This window comes from Astatotilapia calliptera, chromosome 1, assembly GCF_900246225.1.
Source record: "Astatotilapia calliptera chromosome 1, fAstCal1.2, whole genome shotgun sequence".
NCBI classification, from domain to species: domain Eukaryota; kingdom Metazoa; phylum Chordata; class Actinopteri; order Cichliformes; family Cichlidae; genus Astatotilapia; species Astatotilapia calliptera.
This window is the reverse complement of record NC_039302.1, coordinates 2,202,412-2,229,213: the sequence shown is the minus strand read 5'-3', so window position 1 is coordinate 2,229,213 and position 26,802 is coordinate 2,202,412. Positions and strand designations below refer to the sequence as shown.

Here is a 26,802-nt window from a genome sequence, read left to right as displayed (position 1 = left end):
AGACATGCTGCAGGACCGGATGCGCTGTCTACACCGGCTCTCTCTTACCCTTACCCGCCCTTGTTGCTTGTCTTGTGTTTCTATGGTGTATTGACAGTCATGTGCTTTTTGTGCTGAGGTGTTTTTTCTGTTATCAAACTGTTCTCCCACTAGGAGCTCAGTCTGAGTGGAGTTTTTTTTCTCCTCCTCTTACCTCATGTTATGTATTTTTGTTGTTTTTTTCCTATCAGCCGACCTTTCTGACATGTCTCCCCAATGTGATGTTTGTGTAAAGTTGGTCAGAAGGTTCCTTTGTAAGTGCGCATGCGCCATTAGCGTGCTGCCTGATGTAACCCTAATTTCCTTCGGGATTAATAAAGTATTCTGATTCTGATTCTTGATGTTCTTCTCTGTAACTTGGTTGTGTTACTCTTTTCTTTCTATCATTTTAAAGCAAACTGTTCTTTCTCCTCTGACCTCAATGAGGCATTTTCAAACAGCATGTCTTTAGATTGGATACTCTGGTTTTCTCACACAAAGACAACCCAAACAGGTGGATTTGAACCCAAGACTTTGCTGTGAAAACAGTGCTAACCACCGTGTCACTGTGCCGTCTTCTGGAGAAAGGTTTTATAGTCGGATGTAGGGCTGGGCCATATCATACCGTTCACGGTAATACCGGTGTAATGTTGGGCAACGATAAGAAAATGAAATATCGCGATAGAATATGGGTGAAATGCGCATGCGCAGTGCCTTTGGTTACATATGCACATGGCGGCGACGCAGAATGAGAAGAGCAAAAGTGGATCGTTGAATGAAACGGATGAACCAGAACTGGTTTGTAAAATGCTGCAGCTTCAGTGGTGTGGAACTGGTTTGGCTTTCGTCCGTCAGATACACAACAAAGCACTATTTTTGGTAGCGCATGCTAGCGGGCCGTCGTTATTACCGTATTTTTTGGAAAATACGGCACACTTAAAATCATCCTTTGATTTTTCTGAAACTCGACAGTGCCCCTTATAATCCCGTTTTGCACTAATAAAGTTGAGGAGTATTTTGTCTAGTCAATTATATTGTCAGTTATATCGTTATCGCAAATTTTCAAATGTATATCGTGATAAATATTTTTGGTCATATCGCCCTGCTCTAGTCGGATGAGAAAGATTGATATTTGTGCACAATAACATGAAATACATGTGGAGAATTAAAGGCACCAACTCTCAAGCATGGTGGCGATAGCATTGTGCTTCAAAGCTGGTTGACTGTCAGTGGTACTGGCACATTGAACAAACTAAATAGAATAGTGAAGACGACACAGTACTAGGGCTGCCACAAACGATTATTTTGATAGTCGACTAGTCACCGATTATTTTTGCGATTAGTCGACTAATCAGATCATCATCCATTGGACGTAAAACGCACAGCTTATTGCACCAGCAGCATCTGCTCTTATATAACGATCATTATCTTACAGCTTTAAGTGTTTCAGGTCTGTGCTAACTAAAAATAAAGACAAGATGATAGTTTATTAAATTTTAATGAAATTTGCAGATTGTTTCGGTGAAGTTTAATAAACTCCTTGCTATCTAAAATATAACAGGACACCAGAGTATATTCTCCAGCATCTCACACTTCTGATAATCAGCTGTCTGCTTGATGTTTATTCAGCTGTGTAAAAACTATAACTTTAATCTCAGACAAACTGATTTACTCAGGAACAAATAAAATACTAAAAAAGCAAAACAATAACATTTTGAAGTTTCTAAGTGACTTATATATCATGTTTAACCTGAGTAGTGAAAGACGGCGGTGGGCTTGAAAACGATTTGCCGGGAGTCCGGTGTTCTCACGGCGCTAGTGACCTAGCCCCCGGCTAGCTATCGAGCTAGTGGGGAACAGACGTCTCCGAAAACCTCGGAGCGCTTTTGAAAATATGTGGTGTCCTGATAAACTGAGCCGATATTTGAGGTTTACACAGCTACATTCTCGCCTGAAAATATGTTAAACGTTTATTTTGTGACCCAGAAAGAATAATAAGAGTAATATTAAAACTAACTAGCTGCCGCCATTGTTGGAAACTGAGCTGGGCCGCGCTATGAATTCTGGGACACAGCTTCTTCTTCTTCGGGGTTTAACGGCAGCTGGCATCCTTGTACATGCAGTGCTGCCATCTTCTGTTTCAGTCCGTTATTACACTCTTAAACCCTACTACTTATTCCTGCGTCTTTTGGGATCTTACAAAGCTTCAAACGACGCGTCGACTATTAAATCAGTCGTCGACGATTTTGATAGTCGACGTAATCGTGACTAGTCGACTAATCATGGCAGCCCTACACAGTACCTCTAAATTCTTCAACTTTACTTTAAATCAACAGCTGGACAATTGAAATTTGGACACAGTTAGGATGACTATGTGTTTGGGACAGTGATACCAAACACATAGTCAAACTTGTTTTGGATGGATAAGGCAGGCAAACAATAAGCTTCTGGAATAGACTTCCCAAACACTTAACCCTGCGGAAAATTTATGGACTCTGCTTAAAAGGTCTGTGGTAGGAAACCAAACAATTAAAATCAACTCTAGTGGTTAAATATGAATCCACAGTTATGCTACAAGTCTGTTGATGGATGCCAAAGGTGTCTGGCTGGGGTGAAACCTCATCACGTTATCCAGAATAAGTGTATGTACATTTCTGACCTTAACACTAGATATCGCCCAATAAAGTGGCCATTAAATGTATAGCATACTGCCATCACCAATGACATGTGAAACTTTTTTGGGTCAGTATCTTGACCACGGACGTTTTGACATAACACTGGACAAAGTGTTAAGCAACCACCTGAGTTCCTCATAGTTTCCCAGCGAGATATAAAAGTCAAATCATTTCACTAGCTTACCCATGCAGTAGCGAGTTGCTCCTGCTCCTTCCCTGCTCATTCTCTGCCCTCATAGTCTCAATTTGGATTAAGAGCTGCTCCTATGAGAGAGAGCATGTTACAGATATTCTTGTTACCTACTGTAGCCATGAAGAGGAAAAACCACCACTGCTATAGAACAATTTAGAAAAAACAACCCAAAATATAAAAACACACAAACAGGAGGAATTCTTTATTTTTATTTCCTTACTTTCTCATGGTGGGACTCCTCAATTAATTTTTTGGTGTGCTCGAGTTCTCGAATCAGGGCATTCTGAGAAACAGGAATGATAAGAAATGCTTAACATGGCACATGACTAGCCATGCGACACAGATTTAACAGGAACAACAAATATTTATTTAGTTAGTTAGCTATGAATACTGTGTCCTCAGCTTGCCGACGTCTTTGTTCATCAGCCTAACTTTAGAATTAGGCACTAGAGAAGTGCTCTACCTTATCCTCCAAGGCAGACATCCTCTCTTTGAGGTGAAGCTGAAGTCTTTCATTTGACTCTGAGAGGAGCTTATCCACCGTCTCAGACAGACGCTTGTTGTGCTCCTCATTCATCTTCTCCCGTTGCCGTGCCTACGAAAATAGCAACATTTTTATACAACGCACAGCTGTAGCAATGCAATGAGAATCAAGCTTCCAGTAAGAACATTTCCCCTCGTTCTCACCCTGAGCAGCTCCTGGTTTTTTTCCTCGAGCTGGGCCTCCAGCTGCCTCAGTCTCTCTTCAACATTGCCATGGCGTTCCTCTGCCTGAAAACAAAGGTTAATGAGAAAAAACTACAAATCTGTACAAATATGTTTCTCTGATTTCATGTATTTAATCCACGCAGGGCTGAAAATCTCTAAAGCCAGACCTTACTATCCCAAACCCTCTACCATCCATCCTGGAGAAGGACCTTGCTAAAAGTCTTTTTATTGTACTGCTTCAAGGTTCAACATACTTTTTTTTTTTCCTGTGTTTGACATGATGAGAACAGGTCCTTCGAAAGGATGAAGTCACCAACATTTACATATTTTAAAAGGAGCAAAAAGCCAAAAACATGCACTGTAACACAACCCAAAAATAATAAAGCAGCTCATGCGTCCCATAATGCAGATCTACCGTATGGCAGCCTTATCTAAGTTTCACCACTGACTACACACCTGGGTTATGAGGGTTACCGGTTCCTAAAACATTTAGATTTATGCAAAAGCCAACAGGCAACACAGCCTGATCTAGTTTTCTTGTAGCTCTTATAGGTGGGGTCTCCATAAGTCTTTGAGAAAATCAGCTGGAACTTCCTGTTTGTGTCAAGACACCAAAAACTAGGTGCCTTGTGTTTCAGAGGAGAGGAGACGAAGGGTATCACCACGAACTATCAACACCGCTTACTAGCACATGAAGCACAAACACAGAAGCTGTACAGATAAAGCCAGATCACAGCTACGATTCAGGTTTGACGGAGTATTTTGATCAAGTTTGAAACTGCACTTAACCAGGAATGTATTCTTTGTTTCACAGACTTCAGGTACATTTGATTATTTTGGCTTGATTTCATCTGAAAATCTAAACACACTAGATTTGCTATTGGTCTGGTTAAATTCAGCAACAAGGGATAGTGAACCTCCCAGTAAGCAAAAAGGATTGGTTTAGCCGTCTGGATAAAGCTGGTCTACCTTTTTCAATATCTTAGTGCCTTTAGAGCCACACAGAACACACTAAAGACGGAGGTGGTAGGAACAGCATGAAGAACACACAAAGACAGCATGACAGACACAAATGAGAACAGGATAATAATGCAAACATTTCAAGAAACTGAGCACAATTTCAATTAGTTGCTGAAGGGAGAAAGCCTGTGTTGCAAGTTGCACAAATGAAATAACATAAGAAACCAGGGCAGTCATTTCTAAGTGTGTCTGTGTCTCTGCTGTATTCTGTATATTAAGTGTGCGGTTTAAGCACCACTCAAAGAGGAAATAAAATGCAAATTAAAAATGCAGGGATGAGACACGGCAGTCTGCTTCTTTTCTCTGTTTGTTTCTGAGTCTTTAAACAGGCGTAAATAAATGAAATGAATGGCACTAATTAAATTAACAAAGAAACAGAAGGGGCGGACAGACTAGAGAAAGATGACTTTGTAGATTCTACTCACTTTCTGATAAACATTAAAAGGTTCAGATGAGTAGACCAATGAAAAACACTACATTCAAAAATGTACAGAGAGCCAGACAAAATACTAATAAGGTGATATGATGCTGTTGCAGTGCAGTTATGCAGCAGGATGTTTTGTCCAAAATAAAGATTCTAACTATAAATGGATAAGAACAGGAGCTGAGTTTCTAAAAATAGGTCACTGTGAATATTTGGAGGAACATAAATAATGGCTTCCTCAGCAGCTTCCATGCAGAGTTGCTGTAAAGGAACCTCTTTAACATATCTGGTGACGTTACGCAAACTTGTACCTTTATTCAGGTATTATGAGGTGATGCAATTTTGAGTCAGCTCCATTTAAAATAAATACATATATACACAGAAATGCAATTACAAATGAACAGTAGTTTTAAAAAGGTGCAGATGCTGATACCTTTGTGAGAGCAGCGACCCTCTGGGCTAACTCTGCTTCCACCTCTGGCAGTGTCTCTGCCTTCCGGATGGTCTGCTGCAGCTTCTGCTCAGCCAGTTCCAGCTTTTCCTGAAGTTGCCGGTTTCTCTCTTCAGTCTACGACAAACAAATCAAACCCAAACAGTCATGAGCAAATACGTTTAAGACTGTTTTGTCCCTTCATTCCAGTCTCAAAGGTGGCTTTCAGATCCACAAGGAGCAGAGAGTACCAGAAAACACACTTCAGCACAGGGGCAGAAAAAGAAAGACAAAAGGGAGATGGGGTCAAGGGATGCACGAGGGTGGGAAGAGCAGGAAGCGAGTGACAGAACAATCAAAATGACACAGAGACAAACAAAAACCAAGAGAGGAGGAGAAAGACATCTCCATCTCCACTGAGTACTTGTAAAGAAACAAGCCAGTGTCTTCAAGGCTTCCCATTAAGAGCCTGCTGCGCTGCTCAGTGTGTGAATACAGCAAGAATTCCTCAATAGGAGTCTGACAACTGCAGGCAATTCCTGCTGGCAGCCAACTCTGAGACTCAAACAATAAATTCCTCACTTGTCTGCATACCAGATTAAAGTGTGTGGGCGCTTGCAGACAATAGCAATATGATGAAATGACTGCAAATTACAAACAAACTGATCCAATTTTCTCTAATGCCAAACACACAATTAACTGATTATCTGAGTTGTGGTGGCTTTATACAGTCTTAAACAAACAGCACGGGACCTACTTGTCTGTAGAGGGAGTCTTTATTGGCCACTTCATTCTCCAGCTTGTCGTTGAGGTCGTGGACAGAGGTAGCCTCTCGCTGAGCTGCCAGGTAGCGCTTCTCTAGAGTGGTAATCCTCTCCTCCATGTCTTCCTTCTGAGCCATAGACTGTATGCATAAACATATTGCTTTAGAGTTCTCAGCCTTTGTGACAGGAATCCTTCTGATTGGGCATCTTTACACGAATATGAGAAGAAGACAAGGCACTAAAAGAATCCTGGTACTCAAACATGAGCAAACATGTTAGCGCTGCTTATACTGTCCTGCTGTGCAATGTTTAATGTCATGTTATCATGTTTATAGAGCACTGGATCTTTTGAAGCACTCCGCTGTTAAAATCTATAAAAACTGTGCTAAAAACATTGACAGATGTGTGTGAACAATGCACACATGTACAAAGTCGCAAACTCATATTTCAACACATCTCTTCGTTACAAACAGATCGTGTCCTCTTTACCTCTCTGAGGTCTCTCTGTAGTCTTGTGTTCATGTCTTCAGACTTAATAAGGTCCTTTCGGGCTGTGTCCAGGTCCTCCTCCAGCTCAGTGATGCGTGATGCCATAGCAGCCATGCGCTCCTTCATTTGGCCCAAATCGGCCATCTGACGGTCCATTACCTCCTGGAGCTCGCCAACCTTACCGAATCCAGGTGCAGACTCGTCTTCCTGGCTCGACGAACCGTCCGATGACCGCTGTGGGCAGATTGACATCGACTTTAAGATGTATATACAGAATATTGTGTTTTTTTCCTGGATGAGCGTTGTGCTGTTATTGTTGGCTATTTGATAATCAAGAAGTTTGAGTAAATTAAAGACTTGTGATGAGAAAAATGTAAACATCTTGCACTGAAAATTCAAATGATCACTGCCTGCAAGACAGGACTTGGAATGGATTTGAACTCCTGAGAGTTGATTGTCCTCAGACAATGAGAAGCTGATAAAGATTATTAATTGAAGTACAGAGAAAACTGCAGGATACCCGCTTTCTAATTTTTGTAATTTGTTTGTTTGTATGACACAGTGTAGCACATTCTATTTCATCATTTTAATCAATTAAAGGGAATGAAAATTTAAAATTAAAATAACACACATGTATTTTGAAACTGTAACACGCAGGATTATTTATATACTTGTAATTGTTCTCATTCTTAAAGCTGATAAGAACAGAACAATTCTACCTGATCATGTTCACTACAATACATTACAATATCACAGCAAATTAAACTATTTAATCCTCTAGACATTTGTAAAACATGAGCAACTTTGTTGCCCTTTGGTTCTCACAAACATGCCACTTCTTATACGCTGTTGAGTAAGCTCACCTTGCCATTAGTGCTTGGTGTGTTTTCAGAGTTGTGGTTAACTTCGCTGGTTCCATCAGCCAACCCTCTCTTCTGACTGTTCTGTTCCCTGAGGTAAGCCAGCTAAGGAAAAGACCAGTTTGTTAGCACCCTGCCAAGTCATTCATTGATTTGTTGAACTAAACAACTATAACGTTAACCAATAAACAAAGTGCACAATTCTTTAAGACTTCCTTTCATCCTGTAACATATTTTAAGCAAGTGCATATTTAAATGTTCACACAAACGCCTCACAGGTCTTGTTTTAGGAAGTTACGTTTCTTATCAAATGAGGCAGGTGTTTGATTTTATGTGCAATGGCATGCAGGCATGTGTGTGGTCCCAGTTTGACTTCCAGGAACAAAAGATGACTGCAGCACTGTAGCGTGAAGCAGAGAGGAAATCTAGGACACCTCCTGAGATCCTCTGGGCCTTTAGTCAATTTTAATCCCATTCAGTACACAGAAGACTCCGGATTCTTCGTACCTCATACACATGAGCTTTGAATATAAATTTCTTTTTCAGACTCAGCAGCACAGATAGACAGGATGCTATAATTATTAACATTATTATTCTGATAAAAAAATATTAAGCAATGTTTTACTGATGCTTGTAGCTTACAGGCAGCAGCATTTATAAGTCTAAATCAACGAGTCTTTTCATCAGCTGTCACCGAGGACACTTTGTCATTTGAAGTGTGAACCTATTGAAACATGGTCTTCTCGTGTCAAGATGGCGCCAGTGTCTGACACCATCTTGCCGTCTGACTCTGTTTGTACTAGTGTTTTATTTTTACTTTGTTTTAAAACATGCTAACTCTCTGCTTGTATATGATCACAAATGCTGCTGGCTTTAAGATCCTCTCAGTTAAAAACTCTTTATTGCAATCGTGGATATCAGGGAACCTTCTCCCCACCGCTCCTGTCAGGAGTTCCAGCTTGTCTCCGTTGTGTTCCGGCGCTACCTCAACTGAGAGGGCACCGCAGACGCCGTGGGAAACGCAGTGGCTTATTGGTGAGAATGAAGGCTACCTGCACACGATTTCGGAAAATACCTCACCCTATCCCGACTGGATTTGATCGCGTCAACTACTGGCACTCTCTGGACATGGCTTACACTTGCCTGACACCTGTTGTCGGGCTTACGACAATAACCCCGCGCCAGCGTCTCCCCCGTCTTCGCTCAGGTGGAGTAAACCCTCAGAACCTACGGCCGATAGGTCGGGCACCCACATCGGCCGCTGAGCCACCGATACCACTAAGATTAAGTCTTGTTAATGCTCGATCGCTAGCAAACAAAACTTTTATTCTTAAGGACTTCTTTACTGATCGGGATCTGAATTTAATGCTTTTAACGGAAACTTGGCAGAGTCGGTGAGTCCAGCTGTTTTACTGAACTTTTACCGCCTGACTGTGAATATCTTAATGTGCCGAGGATGACTGGGCGTGGTGGTAGAGTGGCGGCTGTTTTCAGGAAGAAGCTCTCTTGCAAACAACTCTTAACTCACTCGTATTCTAGTTTTGAACTTTTTTTTTTTTTTTTAGTTTTGAACTTGTGACGTTTGAATTGGGGCATCCCCGCCCGACACCCGTTGCATACAGACCTCCAAAATACCACAAGGATTTTACCCAAGACTTTTCAAACTTCTTAGCTGGAACTGTGTCAAACTACGATCGAATCTTAATCGTTGGAGATTTTAATATTCATGTGTGTTGTCCCTCCAATTCACTGACCAGAGACTTTTTAAGTTTGATAGACTCCTTTAGTCTTGCTCAACTTGTGTCTGGGCCAACCCAGAAACAGGGTCATACATTGGATCGTGTGCTGTCTTTAGGGTTACCGGTCCTAAACATGGAAATATGTGATGCTGTTTTTTCTGATCACTGTCCTGTTGTGTTTGATATACTTTTATCTCTCTGCCATTTTACACCTCTTATTTCAACACGTCGTTGTCGTGTTTTTATACCAATCTGCAACAGAACAATTTTCTATTGCTTTTAAAAAAGTTTTAAGATCTCCCCTTGGCTTTGGTACCGAGGAAATGACAGTTAATTTCTATGATAAATGCAAAACTGTCCTTGATGAGGTCGCTCCTTTTAAAACTATAAGTTCGAAACAACGACCAGACCCATGGATAAATAAGGCCACTCGTTCAGCCAGTAAGTTAAAAAAAGATGGGCTGCAGGTGTCCTTTCTCAAGTTGAGACAGTCTGTACAGGTACCTAGAAAAGTCTAGTTTTTTTTCTAATGTTATTGAGAATAGCTCCAATAATTCTCGGGTTCTTTTTTCAATTATTGACTCTGCCCTGAATATTTCCCCAGCTTCTTGTATTAATAGTTCCTCAGACACCTGTGAAAGGTTCTTACAGTTTTTTATCATTAAGATAAAACAGCTTCGATCTATGATCGCCCTGCCTTCACATGACGTTTCTAAAATATCCACCTGCTCTGCTGTTTTTGATCAGTTTGAGCCTGTGTGTCTTGATCAGGTGGAGGAAGTACGTAGTGGCACAAAGACATCATCGTGTCCAAATGACATTATTCCAACACATCTTCTAAAAAAGATTTTTAAGGTTGTCAGTTCTGACATTTTAGCAATTTTTAATAGCAGCCTTAGCTCGGGTGTTTTGCCAGCATGTTTTAAACATGCTGTTGTACAGCCTGTACTTAATCTTGACTCCTCCGTCCTCACTAACTTCAGGCCTATTTCAAAGCTCCCCTTCCTGTCAAAAATTTTGAGAAATATTGTGTTTGTTCAGCTGCAATCTTTTGTAAATGGACACAATGTTCTTGAGAGGTTTCAGTCTGGTTTTAAAACTCTTCATAGCACAGAAACTGCACTTTTAAAGGTTCTTAATGATCTTTTATTAGCCACTGACTCAGGTGACTCAGCTGTGCTTTTAGATCTGACCGCTGCCTTCGATACTGTTGACCACAGCATCTTAATCTCACGGTTGAAGCATTGTGGCGTAAAGGGCACCCCATTAGAGTGGTTCAGGTCATACCTGTCTGACAGGACCTTCTCTGTGAGCTTTGGCGATTTTATTTCTTCCTCAGCTCCCCTTACTTGTGGTGTTCCCCAGGGATCTATACTGGGACCAATATTGTTCTCCATTTGTATGCTGCCTCTAGGTCTAATTTTTAGAAAATATAACATTTGTTTTCATTCATATGCCGATGACACTCAGATCTATCTTCAACTGAAGGGAAACAGTCCTGCCTCACTAGAACCCTTACTTCAGTGTCTCGGTGAAGTTCAATCTTGGATGGCCTCTAACTTCCTTAACTTCAATGAGAACAAAACCGAAGTGATAATTTTTGGACCAAGCGGCTATCCCAGCACCTAGCCAGACCAGCCTGGCAAGGCTGCAGTTAGTCCAGAATGCTGCAGCTCGTCTTCTGACACGTACTAAAAGACGTGAACACATTTTCCCAGTGCTTGCCTCTCTTCATTGGCTCCCTGTCCGCTTCAGAATTAATTTTAAAATTTTATTGTTGACTTACAAAGCCCTGAATGGACAGGCTCCCGGGTATTTGTCTGACCTCTTGCAGACTTATACCCCCCCCCCCCCTTAGATCTCTTAGATCAAGTGATCTTTTGCTTTTAGCTGTACCAAGGTCGAGGCTGGTTCATAGAGGCGATCGAGCATTTGCAGTCGTAGCACCTAAGCTGTGGAGTAATTTACCCCTATACATCAGACAGGCTCCCACTGTCAATCTTTTTAAATCTTATCTTAAAACGCATTTTTATTTACTGGCTTTCAATACAGCATGAGAGTTATTTGTTAATTCATATTTGGTGTTTGCTATCAATACTCTAAGTTATTTTATTAGGTATGTTGTATTCTTGTACAGCACTTTGGTCAACGCCCCTGTTGTAATTGCTACAACAGGAGCGTTGCTATATAAATAATTAAACTATTAAACTATTAAGGTGGCAGCAGCAGCAGAATCCCAATACAAGTTTAGTGAGAGCATAAACCAAATATAAAGATAAAAGTAGACTAGATGGGTAGTTAACACTTCCATTTTAAATACAACACACATAACTTTACCTTCTAACTCACCACTACCATTCACACCTATGGGCAATTTAGAATTATCAGTTAACCTAACCCCAGGAACTGCACGTCTTTGGACTGTGGGAGGAAGTCAGAGCATCTGGAGAGAACCCATGGAGGAGAACATGCAAACTGCACACACAAAACAAACCTAAGTAAACTTCTCTGTAGTAATTCTTAATATATTGTGTTTTCTTACTTCTTTGTGTGAAAAGGTGAGCTGTTCCTCCAATGCGCTGCATCGTTCCAAAGCAACACGAAGTCGCTCCCTAACCTTGAAAATATGAAATGGACATAAAGCAACATGTACAGTGGGGCAAAAAAGTATTTAGTCAGCCACCGATTGTGCAAGTTCCCCCACTTAAAATGATGACAGAGGTCAGTAATTTGCACCAGAGGTACACTTCAACTGTGAGAGACAGAATGTGAAAAAAAAAATCCATGAATCCACATGGTAGGATTTGTAAAGAATTTATTCGTAAATCAGGGTGGAAAATAAGTATTTGGTCACCTCAAACAAGGAAAATCTCTGGCTCTCACAGACCTGTAACGTCTCCTGTAAGAAGCTTTTCTGTCCCCCACTCGTTACCTGTATGAATGGCACCTGTTTGAACTCATCATCTGTATAAAAGACACCTGTCCACAGCCTCAAACAGTCAGACTCCAAACTCCGCCATGGCCAAGACCAAAGAGCTTTGGAAGGACACCAGGAAAAGTATTGTAGACCTGCACCAGACTGGGAAGAGTGAATCTACAATAGGCAAGCAGCTTGGTGTGAAAAAATCAACTGTGGGAGCAATCATCAGAAAATGGAAGACATACAAGACCACTGATAATCTCCCTCGATCTGGGGCTCCACGCAAGATCTCATCCCGTGGGGTCAAAATGATGATGAGAACGGTGAGCAAAGATCCCAGAACCACACGGGGGGACCTGGTGAATGACCTGCAGAGAGCTGGGACCAAAGTAACAAAGGTCACCATCAGTAACACACTACAACGGCAGGGAATCAAATCCCGCAGTGCCAGACGTGTTCGCTGCTGAAGCCAGTGCATGTCCAGGCCCGTCTGAAGTTTGCCAGAGAGCACATGGATGATACAGCAGAGGATTGGGAGAATGTCATGTGGTCAGATGAAACCAAAGTAGAACTTTTTGGTATAAACTCAACTCGTCGTGTTTGGAGGAAGAAGAATACTGAGTTGCATCCCAAGAACACCATACCTACTGTGAAGCATGGGGGTGGAAACATCATGCTATGGGGCTGTTTTTCTGCCAAGGGGACAGGACGACTGATCCGTGTTAAGGACAGAATGAATGGGGCCATGTATCGTGAGATTTTGAGCCAAAACCTCCTTCCATCAGTGAGAACTTTGAAGATGAAACGAGGCTGGGTCTTCCAACATGACAATGATCCAAAACACACCGCCCGGGCAACAAAGGAGTGGCTCCGTAAGAAGCATTTGAAAGTCCTGGAGTGGCCTAGCCAGTCTCCAGACCTCAACCCCATAGAAAATCTGTGGCGGGAGTTGAAAGTCCGTGTTGCTCGGCGACAGCCCCAAAACATCACTGCTCTCGAGAAGATCTGCATGGAGGAATGGGCCAAAATACCAGCTACTGTGTGTGCAAACCTGGTAAAGACCTATAGTAAACGTTTGACCTCTGTTATTGCCAACAAAGGTTATGTTACAAAGTATTGAGTTGTATTTTTGTTATTGACCAAATACTTATTTTACACCCTGATTTACGAATAAATTCTTTACAAATCCTACCATGTGGATTCATGGATTTTTTTTTCACATTCTGTCTCTCACAGTTGAAGTGTACCTCTGGTGCAAATTACTGACCTCTGTCATCATTTTAAGTGGGGGAACTTGCACAATCGGTGGCTGACTAAATACTTTTTTGCCCCACTGTAACTCCAAAAATGATGAACAATGGTTCACATGTCGACATGCACCAATACTGCAAGAAAAACGGTTTAACAGAATTGTACCTTTTCGTCGAGGGCTTTATGGTGTTCAAAAAGTGACTTCAGGGCTTTGAGGACCTCCACTTCACTTGAGACGCCTGCTGGAGATTGAGCCTGCCGCTTCACCACAGTCATCCTCAGACTGCGCTCATGGCGAGACACCAGGCACTCCAAGTGTTCTAGCAGGAGCTGGATACACAGAGAGTTACAAAAAAAAAAGTCCAAATCATTTCTCATCATCGACTCGCATCTGAAAAACTTTTTAAGTAAACAAATGCAAAACCAGTCAAAATAAGAAAGATAAAAGTCAGCACTAACTGCTGCTGCAAAGTGCTTTATCATTTGTAGCTGAAATATTGTGATGACTAAGCAATTTGCAATGCCCTAAGCTGTGACAACAGACACTGTCTGTTCTGTCGGTGCTATGACAACCATCTTTTCTCATAATAGAAAAAGACGGAAATCTGACAAGTATTTCCAGGTAGTGTGTGCAGGCCCAACTAAATGCTTCTTATTGACAGCTGATCCTCTGTGAATGTGTGTGCAGGACGATCTACTAACCCGTGTGTTGTTTCTCTCGGCCTTTAGTTCTGCAATCTCCTCCTCCTTTTCCAGAAGCTGCTCTCGGCACACGTTCAGCTCCTTTGTTAGTGCAGCAAATTCCTAAAATAGGAATGGATAAATTCAGTAACATGTAACAACTACTTACGAGGCCTTTTTTTGGGGGGGGGGGGGGGGGGGGGCTTGGGAAAAAACATTGGTGGCAGGGAAGGAGGGAAATTGCACATTCAAAGTTAAAACTTTGATCATGGGTAAAATAAAGTGTCGCTGCAGGAATTTCATATCATTTTCTAAAAGTAGGTGGAGGTTTTTAGATCAACTTTTTTATTCATGTTTTTATGCTACACATCATAATCTGATAATACACAGTCTGTCATGACCTGCTCTCTCTCACTCTCCCCATCACTTGGATCAAAGTGTTCACACACAGTAGCATGATTAATAATATTATAATTAAAAATAAACAAACTAAAAACACCTTCATATTCAAAAAGTACAACGCAGTTGATATAGGTAAATTATTACCATGTATGTGTTTGTACTTCACATATACAAACACACGTATAAACACAAACACATTCATATGTTTAGAATAGTCAACATCTTATAATGGCAGCTAGTTTCTAAGAGATGCACGGAACATCTCTTAGCTTTTTTTAGTTTCAACACTGACATCACCTCGGTATTTCAGACACACGTTCATTTGACCCAGTAACAACCTGGACCATACATCACACATATAAGATGAGATAAGACTTTAATGATCCCACAGCAGGGAAATTCTTGCATTACCTCAGCTCAGGTACAGATAGAAGGAAAATACAAAAAATACAAATAAACACATAGAAAATAAGTAAGATAATACACTATATACAACGGTTGCATACACAGTATGTGATTATGGATATGGTTGTGGAAATATGCAAGACATAAATTTAGCTATTCTACCACTACTATTCCTATGTAAGTAATAGATATCTATTTATGCTATATACCTAATCAAATCCTGTCCATTTACAGCAAATTAATATGTCATTGTATATGTTCCACAACAGATTATCAGACTCTAAAACTAATACTGCTCCTCTCTGGTGTATTTGTTCATTGCTAGTGTTAAGATGTCAGTTTAACACACTGTCTTCTGCGATGACGGTTTGTTTTGAAGCCAGCGCCATGACTGCATACCAAGCGCATTCCTTTCTTTCCTTGCCGGTGCCGACAAGCAGACAGCCATGTTTACGGCTTTAAAAAGAGCCACAGTTGGCAACCCCCTAGTTTCCACAAGTTATCTTAACGGCTTCACACTTATTTTTTAAATCTGCGGCAAAGTTTTATTAGAAACCTCTGCCTGCTGACAAGAGTATCTATCCTTTATAGATCTTTCTGGTATGAGAAGAAAATGAATGGACAGTCAAACGCCTCAGTATATGTAATTGCAGAATGCAGAATGGAGCTTTTTTTAATCTTCCATCTTTCTGTGGTTCTCTTCCAACAAATATCCACTCACACAGACACAGCCACAGATACACACAAACACACAGAGCTTGTAAGGATTACATGCATGGTTGGACCGCTAAAGAATTTGCCATCCTGATTTTTTGCCCTGTAGCACAAGCACCCTGAGTAGTAAGACCTTCTTGCAATGCTTCTGAGGGTAGGAAGGTGGGGGGTGGGGGGTAGGAGGGCTGCTGGAACTGATGGTTCTTTTCAGTCACTACCACAACTATTCTCCCTTCCCTTCATTCCAGCCTCTGAGCTTTTCCAGCACTTGGCACAGATTTTGCTCAAAGGGTTAGTTTCCTATTGGCTAGAACCAGGGTCTTCACTTTCTGCTGGCCAATAAGAGACTGAAAGGCAGGCTCAGGGGTAATTACAGAGTTGCTTATTTCCTACATTCCACAGCAGAGGCTGAAGTTAGAGAAATATCAAGGTTGCGTATAACCTATGTCTTAATTTATCATGCATTACCCCTTACCCATAACATTCTTTAACTCATTTATACACAACATAAATAAATAAACAACATATTGACTCTGATACATGACAGACTGACAGAGTCACAGTGTAACTCACTAAGGTACAGGGAGCCTGAACCTATCATGCAACAAAACAAAAAAGAAAAACAAAAAATATCCAAACACCCTGAAATCTGACCTAGGCTGGAACCTTTAAAAACACACACAAATAAATAAATAAACAAAACAAATAGTATATGGGTAAGTTTTATGTTGCTTCTCAACAAGCACATCAATCTGAGCATATCAGTTGATTTCAACACCACCCTAGATCAGCTTTGACTCTGATGCTCTTGCTGTGTTAGGCTTTCCATGCATGCGCTTGAAGGGGCAGGGATGTCCCCAAACAGGCTTGACGATAAATATAAATATACTCAGGTTTAAGCATGGTGCATTTTCTTCAATTTAGAAATAGTGTACCTAACAAGCTTTTCAGGGAAAACCATACACTGCACCACTGTTCCCTCTAAGCTGAGCACGTGAGCAATCGCGCACTGCTAACAGTCTCCGCGCACAGAAAATCAGCAAAATAAAATAAATACATGTATTTACTTTAATTCCAATTCAGACTGGATTTTTTTTTTGTGCGCAGCGCAGAATTTCTGTGTGGGGAGACCATGTGAGCAGTGCGCGATTGCTCACGCGCTCAGCTTAGAGGAAACATTGCTCTGCACCACACTCTCCACTTAAACGCCATTGTGAGAAAGAGTCATGTTTGGATTATAATACAATTAAAGATTTGGTTGATTCAGACACAGAGATAGCGCTGCTCAATAAATCGAATTTTAATCACGATTACGATCTGGGCTTTCAACGATCATTAAAAATGACTTGAGCCGATTATTAGCCCCTCCCTCGTGCTTTACTCTCGCGCTGCTCCGTGTGGCAAATCGAGCGCACCTCTCTGCATTTCGAACACGTGTCACAACAATTAAGAGCAGCGGTCCCCAACCTTTTTTGCGCCACGGACCGGTTTATGCCCGACAATATTTTCACGGACCGGCCTTTAAGGTGTCGCAGATAAATACAACAAAATAAAACTAGTACTGGTACCGAAAAAAATAAAATTTATTCATAACACACGTGAACAGACCCAGGAAAACAGAGTAAACGATAAAAACGATAACAAAATAACACTGAAAACCAATAAAAACCCTGAAAACCATACATTTCACACCTGAGCCTCAACTCTCGCGGCCCGGTACCAAACGACTCACGGACCGGTACGAGGCCCGGGGGTTGGGGACCGCTGATTAAGAGGACCCAAGGGAAGCTCGGAAAGCTAAGAAGTTATTTGGAGAGGAGAGTGACTGCCATTGGTTGAAAAGAGAGGTAAAAAAAACTTCAGTGGTGTGGAAACATTATGGGTTCAGTCAGACGTGGATCAAGTAGACACAGTGTGAAAACTTTGCAGCCCTAGACTATGACAGGAACCGCCCACAGTGCATGACAATAATTGCTACATTTTTTTTCTGTACAGTCAGCAGACTGATGCTCTTGAGACTGATCAGAACAAGCCTGCCTTCTACATAATGACTTTAGCTGCTCTTAAAAGCTTATAGGTGCTGAAATGTGACACTGTGCACCGGGCATCTGTTCTCCTAAACGGGGACCCACCATCAAACCTAATTAGACACCACAATAGCTCTGTACAGAGTTGCTAAGCCTGCTACCAAAAAACAAAACAAACAGACAAAAAAACCCCACATCAATAGAGAAGAACTCAATTGATTAAAAGGAGGAGAAATTTTTCATTTTTACTCTTCTTTTATGTTACATTTGTGATACAAGTGCATGCAAAGATTCTTGAACAATTATAGATTTATTTAATAAGGGTATATTAATAAAATTGTGAATGCATTATTTAAATGTGCTATATTTTTCCTGCTTCCTTCTAATGCATTTTAAGTGAAAACATTTTTTTTGTTTGTCTGTTTTTTTAAATGCTTCCACTGCCCACCCAACTGCCAAAATTACATGTACTGGTGCTGCACTGCACCATTTTATGGCTTTTTCCTAAAAATTGCTATGGCACCTATTATTGATGTCAGCCATTGCTCAGTTGTTGCTTCAACAGGTCTATAGGAAAAGACTCAGCTATACATTCTTCACAGGAGAACTACAAAATGAACTAGATCTATAGAATAGAAGTGCTAGCAGCAGTTTGGAAAAGCACTTAAACAATACTTGTGTGCAATAGGTGTAGATACTGCAGTTGTTCTGGCTTTTTGAAATACAGGGGCTGGAATGATTAATAACAAAATAAAGTGCTGTCTGCTCAGTTATAAAGGTACCATCCATTTCTTTCTTTTTTGTGTGATTTATTAATAAACCGTAATAAAATATTCAAAAGAAGGGAAAAACACCCAGGTTTTTCTAAATGAACTGCTCATTGGTTTCCTTTTTCAAAACTGCAATGCTTTAAAGTTTAACTGCAGACAACGTCTGTTTTTTCTCGTCGTTTTAACAAAAAAACAAAACAGAAAAAAAAACCCAAACCATTTGAATGTATTTATGTGCCATATTAAATGCAAATATATACAAACACTCAATACTTTGGGACAGTATTTTATCTCCTGGATGATGAAGGTTTGGTGTGTTTTCGTTTGTATGTGTTTGTTTCTGCGAGTTTAAGTGTACCATGATTGCTTGTATTTTACTTTCAATCTGAAAAATGTTAGGTAAGCCTTGAAATAAAAAGCAACAACAAGCCTTGGTAGCAACAACAGCAATCAAGCATTTGCGATAACTGGCAATGGGTCTTTTATAGTGCTGTGGAGGAATTTTGGCCCACTCATCTTTGCAGAACTGTTGTAATTCAGCCACATTGGAGGGTTTCCAAGCCAGCGTTTATCTTCACTGATGCTGATGTATTATCAATCTTTTTGTTGAAAAACTGGGGCTGCGTCAGTTAATGCTCCCAAAATTTTTTATTCACACACCGCACCAAAGTACCTTTCTATTACAGTTCTGTGTCGTAAACGAGGGTGAAACTCTTGAGTGTCCATGGTAACAGTGGCGCATTGCAGAGACTTGTTTAAAACGAAGCAAAAAAATTTGTGTCAACAATTTTCTACAATTGAATTCCTCAAGGAATCAGTTCAGCCCTAGTGAACACCATGGGTGAAAAGTCATTTTATTAAATTTACACATTCCATGTGTTTGCAAATAGATTTAAACAAAAAGATGAGCTAAAGAACAGGTTTACTCACATGACGCTGTAGAGAAGTGCATCTCATTTAAAATCTTCTTAACACATTTAAAAAAAAACAAACACTAAAAATGGAGCATAAACCAAATGTTTATAATAAATTCCTTTAGGGTTGTCCAATATCACAAAACATAAGGAATGACAATATTAAAATGTCTATCAAATTATATTGTAGTCTATTGCTTATTTCGTGGTGCGCAAAATACACTTCTTATTGAAATACTCTTTCATTGCTATTTGCAGTAGTCACCATGGCAACCCAGAAGGACCAGCTAAAACAACTTGAGGCATTTGCTCCAAAGTCTGATATGGACCAGAAAACTACTGTCCAAATGATCCTGCAAACTGGGCACCACCACAACAAACCACCTCTGCAACCTACAGAAGAATCGCATGAAAGAGTTTCAAGAGAGTTTAAGAATGTGAAGCAAAAAAGAAGCCATCTATTCAACAGTTGAATATTAACCAGAGTTGGACCTTTCAACAGGAAAATGATCTTAAGCACACTGAGAAATGGCTGAAAAAGAAAAAATGGAATGAAATATTTGAATCCATTTAAATGTAGAGGAATTTGAAACCAGTATTGCCTACAAAAACCTACAAAACATACCAAATGTATGCATGTATGTAAAGCAATATCCATTTAAAACAACAACAACAAAAAAACATTCTAGATAATTAATATAAATAGGCTGGTAAAGCTTTAAGAATAAAGCAACTGGCCTTTAAAACTAAACTACATTAAAAAAAAAAAAAAGCACTCTTCTCCATTTGTGTCCGTTTCCTTTTAATCTATTAATTCAGCTCACATTTGGCCAAAAGCAACACTTGCACTCTGTCACTTTCTTGTCACTATGTGTAACAAGCCAGCCTTTGTCTCTGTGTCTTACTACTGAGCACTCTCAATTCATGCCTTTGTAGCACTGACCAGAACAGAAAATTTGGTCACTGGTCTTTTAAAAACAGGAAGCACAATATCACCATGGGTGTTATGATTTCAAAGAGATGGATGAAGCCTAACAATAAGGACAAAATTTGACATGTGCTAAGTGAAAATATTATTTATTTTTTTAACCATCCATCCATTTTCTCCCGCTTATCCTTATCAGAGTAGCCTGGGGCTGGAGCTTATTCCAGCTACCATAGGGCGAGAGTTGGGCTACACCCTGGGCAGGTTCATCAGTCTGTTACTAACAGTAGCTTGTAGTCTGGGTGTAATCAGGCCCGAGTGTGGTTAGGGAAATTAAGGTCATCTTTTTGGAAACGTTTGGCTAGGTTTCTTCCCCCTTAATAGACAAAATCATCATTTCAAAATACTGGTGGATGCCAGTGCTACCCCTCAGCCTCCTAGCAAACACACCTATGGTATACATTTGAAATTGTGTTCACAAGATTTTCAGAAAACTTTACCTCTGACCTTGAGGTCAAGGTCACTGAGATTCAAACTTGTTTGAGACTTTTAGTAGATGCACCTGTGGTATCACAATCCTACGTCGCCTCGTTCTCATGTTCACAAATTTGGACGTCCACACTGCCCGACATTCAACCGACATTCGTCAGTCCAACAAACGACGATAGGCGATATATTTGCGCAGGTGACTTTTTGAAGGGTGGAGCAATGTAATCATGCAAGGACTGATTTGCACATTTTGATTTTATAAGTTTTGTTTGGAGGGAATATTTTACCTTCTCTTTCTTGTTTGTTTCAGTATTAATATAGCTACTTTTTGAATTACTCATTCATTTATTTGAGATGCGCCAAATCACACAAAAGACTTAACATTACGTCTGAGATTTTTTTTAATGTTCAGTGGAAGAAACATTTTGATGTTTAACTTACTTCTTGTTTAATTTTGCATTTGTTGTTTGGAACAGCCTATAAACACGGTTATAGTGGAAAAAAGAAGCCAGTTTCTCTTTGTTTCCCTCCCTACCATTGCGGGTTTTTTAATTAAAATAAAATGTTTTTGTTTTTTTCTGAACATAGGCAATAAAACAGCGCTATTATGTTTTTCCCGCCGACTGCTTTTTTTTTAAGCTTTAACCAACATTATTACAAAACTTACTGATGGGCAAATAAACAGATAAATCGCTCAGTAAAAACAATCGGTGAGAGGCTCAGCCTATCGTCGATAGTCAATATATTCGTCCAGTCGCCCAACCTTAATTTCCGCCCCGCGGATTGACAACACTACCACATCAACCTTTTCTGCCTGAGGGGCAAAGACTCAATTTTTTATATAAAAGGATCATCGTTGACTGATATTAAAATTTGTTTGATGACCTGAATAAGAATGGGTATCGTTTAGGTTTTATCCGATACCGGTGCCAAACCGGTACTTTTGAAACGGTGCCAGTGCTTAAACGGTGCTCGAACCAGTGCTTAAAGAATGGAGAACACAAACTTTGTCCAAAAAACCTCTTATGTTTTTATTTTTAGCACTCTTTTTTTCTGCAAAATAATAACCAAGTTAGCCTTTTCTGTTAATACAACATACCTACTTTGGTTGGAACCGGTGCTTAAACAATGGAAAACACAAACTTTGTCCAAAAACCAAAACGATTTTTTGCTAGCTGGGATGCTAACGGAGAGGGATACAAGTTAGTTGGTTTGCTAGTCTCAGCCGAAGGAGAGTGGTGTTAGCTGGTGTGCTAAATCGTGCAGACAAGACCGCCTTACCGGAGGTAAGTGGTATGACGTCCAATCTACGGTGAAGATCTGGGTTCAGGAGAGACGAGCGAAGGTAGCTAGCGCCCGTTGGGGGGAAAAAAGCTAACACTCCTGTCTGTGAACAGTTAAGCTAGCCAGCCTACGAAGGTTTAGATATGCAGAGATATCGCTGCGAGAAGAGGTTTTTGAATAACGACTATGTAAAAGTGCAAGGGTGGGCGGCTCTACACGACATGGTTGTCATGATCATCATTCAATCAGGATTGACAGAATGAGATAAATGCTTCTGAGGAACATGCAAGGAGGGGTATCCCATAGTGACATCGAAACGAATGTTAGGAATGAGAACTGCATGCACCACAGAGCCACGGCTCAGTGTCTGAGTCTCACAGGCCTAAATGTGCACTTGAGCCCATTTATAATTCTTAACATTTGTTTATCTTGCTTACCTTGTTTATCTTGGACTTTTTACTGTATTTTCATAAGTTTTATAGTTTTTTCCTACTGCTTAAAATACTCCCTTATGACCATTTATACTACAAAGTAATTAAGCAATAAACAATTAAATGATAGAAATGTTTCCATTTTTCACTTTCTACTATAACAATGGGTTGTTTGTTTTTTACAACTACAGTAACAAAACAAAACAAAAAACACAACTGGACAGTGGAAAATAAGCTTCCAGAACCTTTCTATAATTTTACACATTTCAGTCCAAAGAGTCATACTAACAGATTTCTTTCTTTGTCAAAGCAGCTTTTACTTTATCATGTAGTGAACAGTTAAACATGTCACTTCTTTACACTGACAGAAAGGGCGTTTCACTGGTCTGGCCCCCTTAACATCAAAGTGGGCTGTATGTGTCCCAAATTGTAAAATGAGTTTGAGACCTCTGTTCTCTACTGTCCGTGTGTGGAAAAAAATACACCTGGCATCAGGAAAGAAGGCAAGCTGTTGGAGGCAGTGTGACGCTTTAAGGAAGAGAAAAAAAAAAGCTGTATAGGTCAACAGGACAATAATAACTACAATCAAATAAATATATTCTTGCTGTCCGCCCAATTTGTTTGCACTCAGTTTGAGTTATTAGGACGCTGTGCAGTAAGACCACTAGTTTGTCCTTTTTACCCTCTCAATCCTAGGCGTCACAAACAGACAGCTGAAAACCACACAGCCAAACGATCATTCCTGTTATACTTCTTTGAAGTCCAATTGACACCTATTGTCTGGAGCGCATGTGTAGTTGGTGCATTATAATGTAAATTCACTGTGAACAAGACTACCTGGTCTCAAAATACAGGTAGGCACATGGACATCCACACGGACCCTATTAGACTTGTGGATGCTGAAACATGTTAGGCTGTAGTAAAATCTTCCAAAGTAGTAATACACCGAACATAACAGTGAGAGCAAGAGAGAAAGAGAGCAACTTTGTCAGCTTTTCAGTTGTGTCTTCTTACTTGACTATTCTTGGTTACATTATGAACTACTGAAAAAAAAACAAAAAACTATTCGATTCCTCTACACAATGTAAGTTCCTCCTCTAGCAACCTGCCTTCTGCTGCCAAAGTGGTTTAGTAAGCGGCATACACCTGAGCTGAATTAACTGGCCATAGGCTCATTGTTATTGATATCCAATCCAGCTTTTCGAGTTACCATCTGGCAGAAAGCCAATCCAAATATTGGTGCATTGCTAGTTCAAATCTCATTGTAACATACAATCCAGAAGCCATACAATTCCCCAAACCAAACCACTCTCTGTACTATTTCTTCCAGTAAAGGCTTAGTCTCAGGAAAAAACTGTAGAATGGCAAACACTGAATTTCTTTAAGAATTAATCTACCTGGACTAAGAATAGGATTTTCCTTTAAGAAAAAAGGTCTCTCTCACTTACCTGTGGCAAAGCAGTGTTCAGCTGTCTCTGTAGTGAGTCCCTTTCATGGCTAACTTCATGCAGTTTGCTCTGGGTCAGGCCCAGATTCTCTTGAGTCTCTCTCAGGGTCTCAAGAAGACGATCTCGCTCTTCCAGCATAGACACCATCAACGACTCAAAGTGACCCTCTGAGTCAGATTGAAGTGGTGAACCGGAACCTCGACGGCCTCCGCCATTTCCACCACCAGGGCCTTCGGCCTCACTGATGGTGGGCATCACCTCGCACATCATCTGCAACAATAAAGAACAGGAGAAAACAGGAGAAACAAGGACCTCCGTCACTGTCACGTCAATAAAGCAAAAAAGTCAAAAAGCATTTTATTGTGTTAAAACAGAATACCAAAACCACTTTGAAGAACACCAAAGAAAAAAACAAACAAAACACACACACACACACACAGATCCTATATTAACAAAATTATTAACAAACTGAGATATAAGATTAGACAGTGGGCAAGTCTGAAAGTCCTCATGAGGGGTAATTTAATCTCCATAGTTTAAATTAACCCTCACAGTAGCTTTTTGACTAACAAAAGGGACAACAAAGACCAAAATCAGTTGAATCTAGTTGACTTACTGTAATGGTTAACTAGTTTGTGCTGATAGTAGTCTATAGAAAAACAATTACGTTAACCCATTCTAGTTAAATTTACTAAAAAGCTGAGAAGGTCTGGGTAATAAGGCCGCTCTCCATATCAAGCGGCTCAAGTCCTGTAGACAGGCTCCTGGAAACCAGGAGTCATGTGAGTTGGATTTAACCAACCTAAAAGGAACAACAACAACTTCCAATAGGGAACAAGTAGCAGCTAGGTACACCAAAATCTCAAAAACAGTCAACTGCACTTTCCTATAACTGAGGGAAACCATTCTTGATACGTGCCAATTATTTAGAACAAATCTACCTACTAGACCCTTGCAAAGCGAAACGCAAAATCCAAACTAAGGCTTTTTATTGAGGTCAAGCCCCTCTGGATAAACCATGTTTAAGAGGGGGATGGTCACATTGAGGATCTTTGTAAAGGTAGTGACAGATGGCGGGGAGAACCACCGATACCTACTGCACCATGCATCAAAAACTACAGGATGACAAGTGGAAGTAGAGGACTTTGGCTGACTTACAGAGGAGCGATTCTCGATGCTTTCTTTTTCTTTTTTGCAGAGGTGAAGATAAGGGCTAGCTGGGTAGTAAATGAGGTATAGCAAACGATTAAGGGGGCCACCAATTGTCAAAGTAATTACAAATCTATTCAAAGTATTTTTGTATTTTGCATTTTGTAAATTATTTTTAATGAAGAACTAGGTCCCCATCAAGAGGATGGCTGGAAGCCCAAATGCATCGACAGTATAGTGCTTGCCCATTGTAATGCTATCAGATACGTCTGGGAGTTAGGTTAAACCCTACAATTGTTTTCTCAAGTATTTTCATGTTAAAGTTCTTTCTCACCTTCAAAGAATATTATTACTCCAAGTTCCTTCGTAAATCCAGGTTATGTTATGACGAAGTAAACGTCAACAAGTCCAGCTAACTCCAACTGTGGATTAGAGCCTTGTCAAGCTTTACAAGTATCCAGAGTCATTCAAAACAGAAATTCCATTCAGAGGCAGGGATGCATTAAGGCAGTGAAAGGGTCCTCTTGGTGGAAAAAAAAGAGATCATTTCAGAAAAGGCCTCAAAGCGACACTCGCATAAAGTGAGCAGGGGGCAGTATTCCAAGTTTGACTGGCTAACTCTGCGCTAGCCACCAAGCACTAAGTAAGCTGGTGATTCGGTGATTGCATATCTGGATTCTGGAACGAAGCGTTCATTTTTGCATCTCAAAACGAACGACCATCCTCAGATATAAAGTTTGACTCATATATAACTAGTGAACATTAACTGATACAGTTAAGTGGCGTGAAAATAATAAGCAGCCGTAGTCGGTTTAGCTCATTTGAAACAGGATTCTTTGGCTTAAAGACAGTTTAAAGTCGACAACTAGCCAATGTTAGCTACTAGCCAGCTAGGAAGCTAATGTTTGCTGCTCTATTTTAGCTTAAATACGTCAGGCAGTCATTGAAGCATTAACATAAAAGTACACAACATGATAAAATCTATCATAAAAGTTTCTTACACTATCTAAAATGCTAAAATCCTGAAATGAGTCGTAAAAGCTCTGTTAAAAATTATTCATTTATCAAGTAGCGTTAGCATCAGCTAACGTTAGCCTCCCGTCGATTCCGTGGAGTCGCGTCACCACATCACGGCACCAGCTAGGAAACTTCCAGCTAACATTCAACGTTAGCAGCGTTTCAGTCTGTTTAGGAAATCCAGACCATTTATAAAAACATATATTCCCTTTGTTTCCGCCCGATTTCCCGGCGTTATGTCAGTATTTCCACCAAAAAGGTCCGTTGGTCCGGTCCTTCCCTGTCGCCACTGCCTGCCAGCTTCGGCAGTCGGGACAGCCAATGGTGGGCTAAGTGTCGCTTGCACTGCCAGTCTACGGGAAGAGAGCGCTTCCCAGGTTGGCAACAGGAGGAAGTGGAGAAGTAGCAGTACGTTCAGTTCCTGTAGGGATATAAGCTTACACTTGTGTATTGAAAAGACAGAGAGAAAGCACGACTTTTCCATCAACAATACCCGTTATTTCTTTAAATTTACAGGTTACAATATCTCGGATGTATGTTTGTGAAGGTTCTCGGATGTCTCACCGTTCGGCTAATATCAAACAGGCTATTTTACCATAGTTTGTATTCTGATATGTTTTAAATACACATGTAACTTACATTTAACATTTTATAT

General features: G+C 40.4%; 1 protein-coding gene across 14 annotated transcripts in view; it reads right to left on the bottom strand.

Moving 5' to 3' along the window:
- Positions 1–26,559, bottom strand: part of ppfia1 (PTPRF interacting protein alpha 1) — a 41,978-nt gene extending 15,419 nt beyond the window's left edge. For 13 of the 14 annotated variants that reach the window (XM_026192304.1, XM_026192546.1, XM_026192132.1 and 10 more), the window contains exons 1-13: positions 25,465–26,559; positions 23,982–24,251; positions 14,194–14,295; positions 13,657–13,821; positions 11,863–11,937; positions 7,585–7,686; positions 6,722–6,955; positions 6,226–6,372; positions 5,472–5,606; positions 3,574–3,657; positions 3,350–3,481; positions 3,107–3,169; positions 2,878–2,957 (exon numbers count right to left, since the gene is read on the bottom strand). In XM_026192304.1, coding sequence (XP_026048089.1) covers positions 2,878–2,957; positions 3,107–3,169; positions 3,350–3,481; positions 3,574–3,657; positions 5,472–5,606; positions 6,226–6,372; positions 6,722–6,955; positions 7,585–7,686; positions 11,863–11,937; positions 13,657–13,821; positions 14,194–14,295; positions 23,982–24,251 — 1,589 coding nt within the window. In that variant the 5' untranslated portion in view covers positions 25,465–26,559. The remainder of the gene's footprint in view (positions 1–2,877; positions 2,958–3,106; positions 3,170–3,349; positions 3,482–3,573; positions 3,658–5,471; positions 5,607–6,225; positions 6,373–6,721; positions 6,956–7,584; positions 7,687–11,862; positions 11,938–13,656; positions 13,822–14,193; positions 14,296–23,981; positions 24,252–25,464) is intronic. The other variant, XM_026191789.1, reaches the window with a different exon arrangement.
- Between the last annotated feature and the right edge of the window lie 243 nt (positions 26,560–26,802).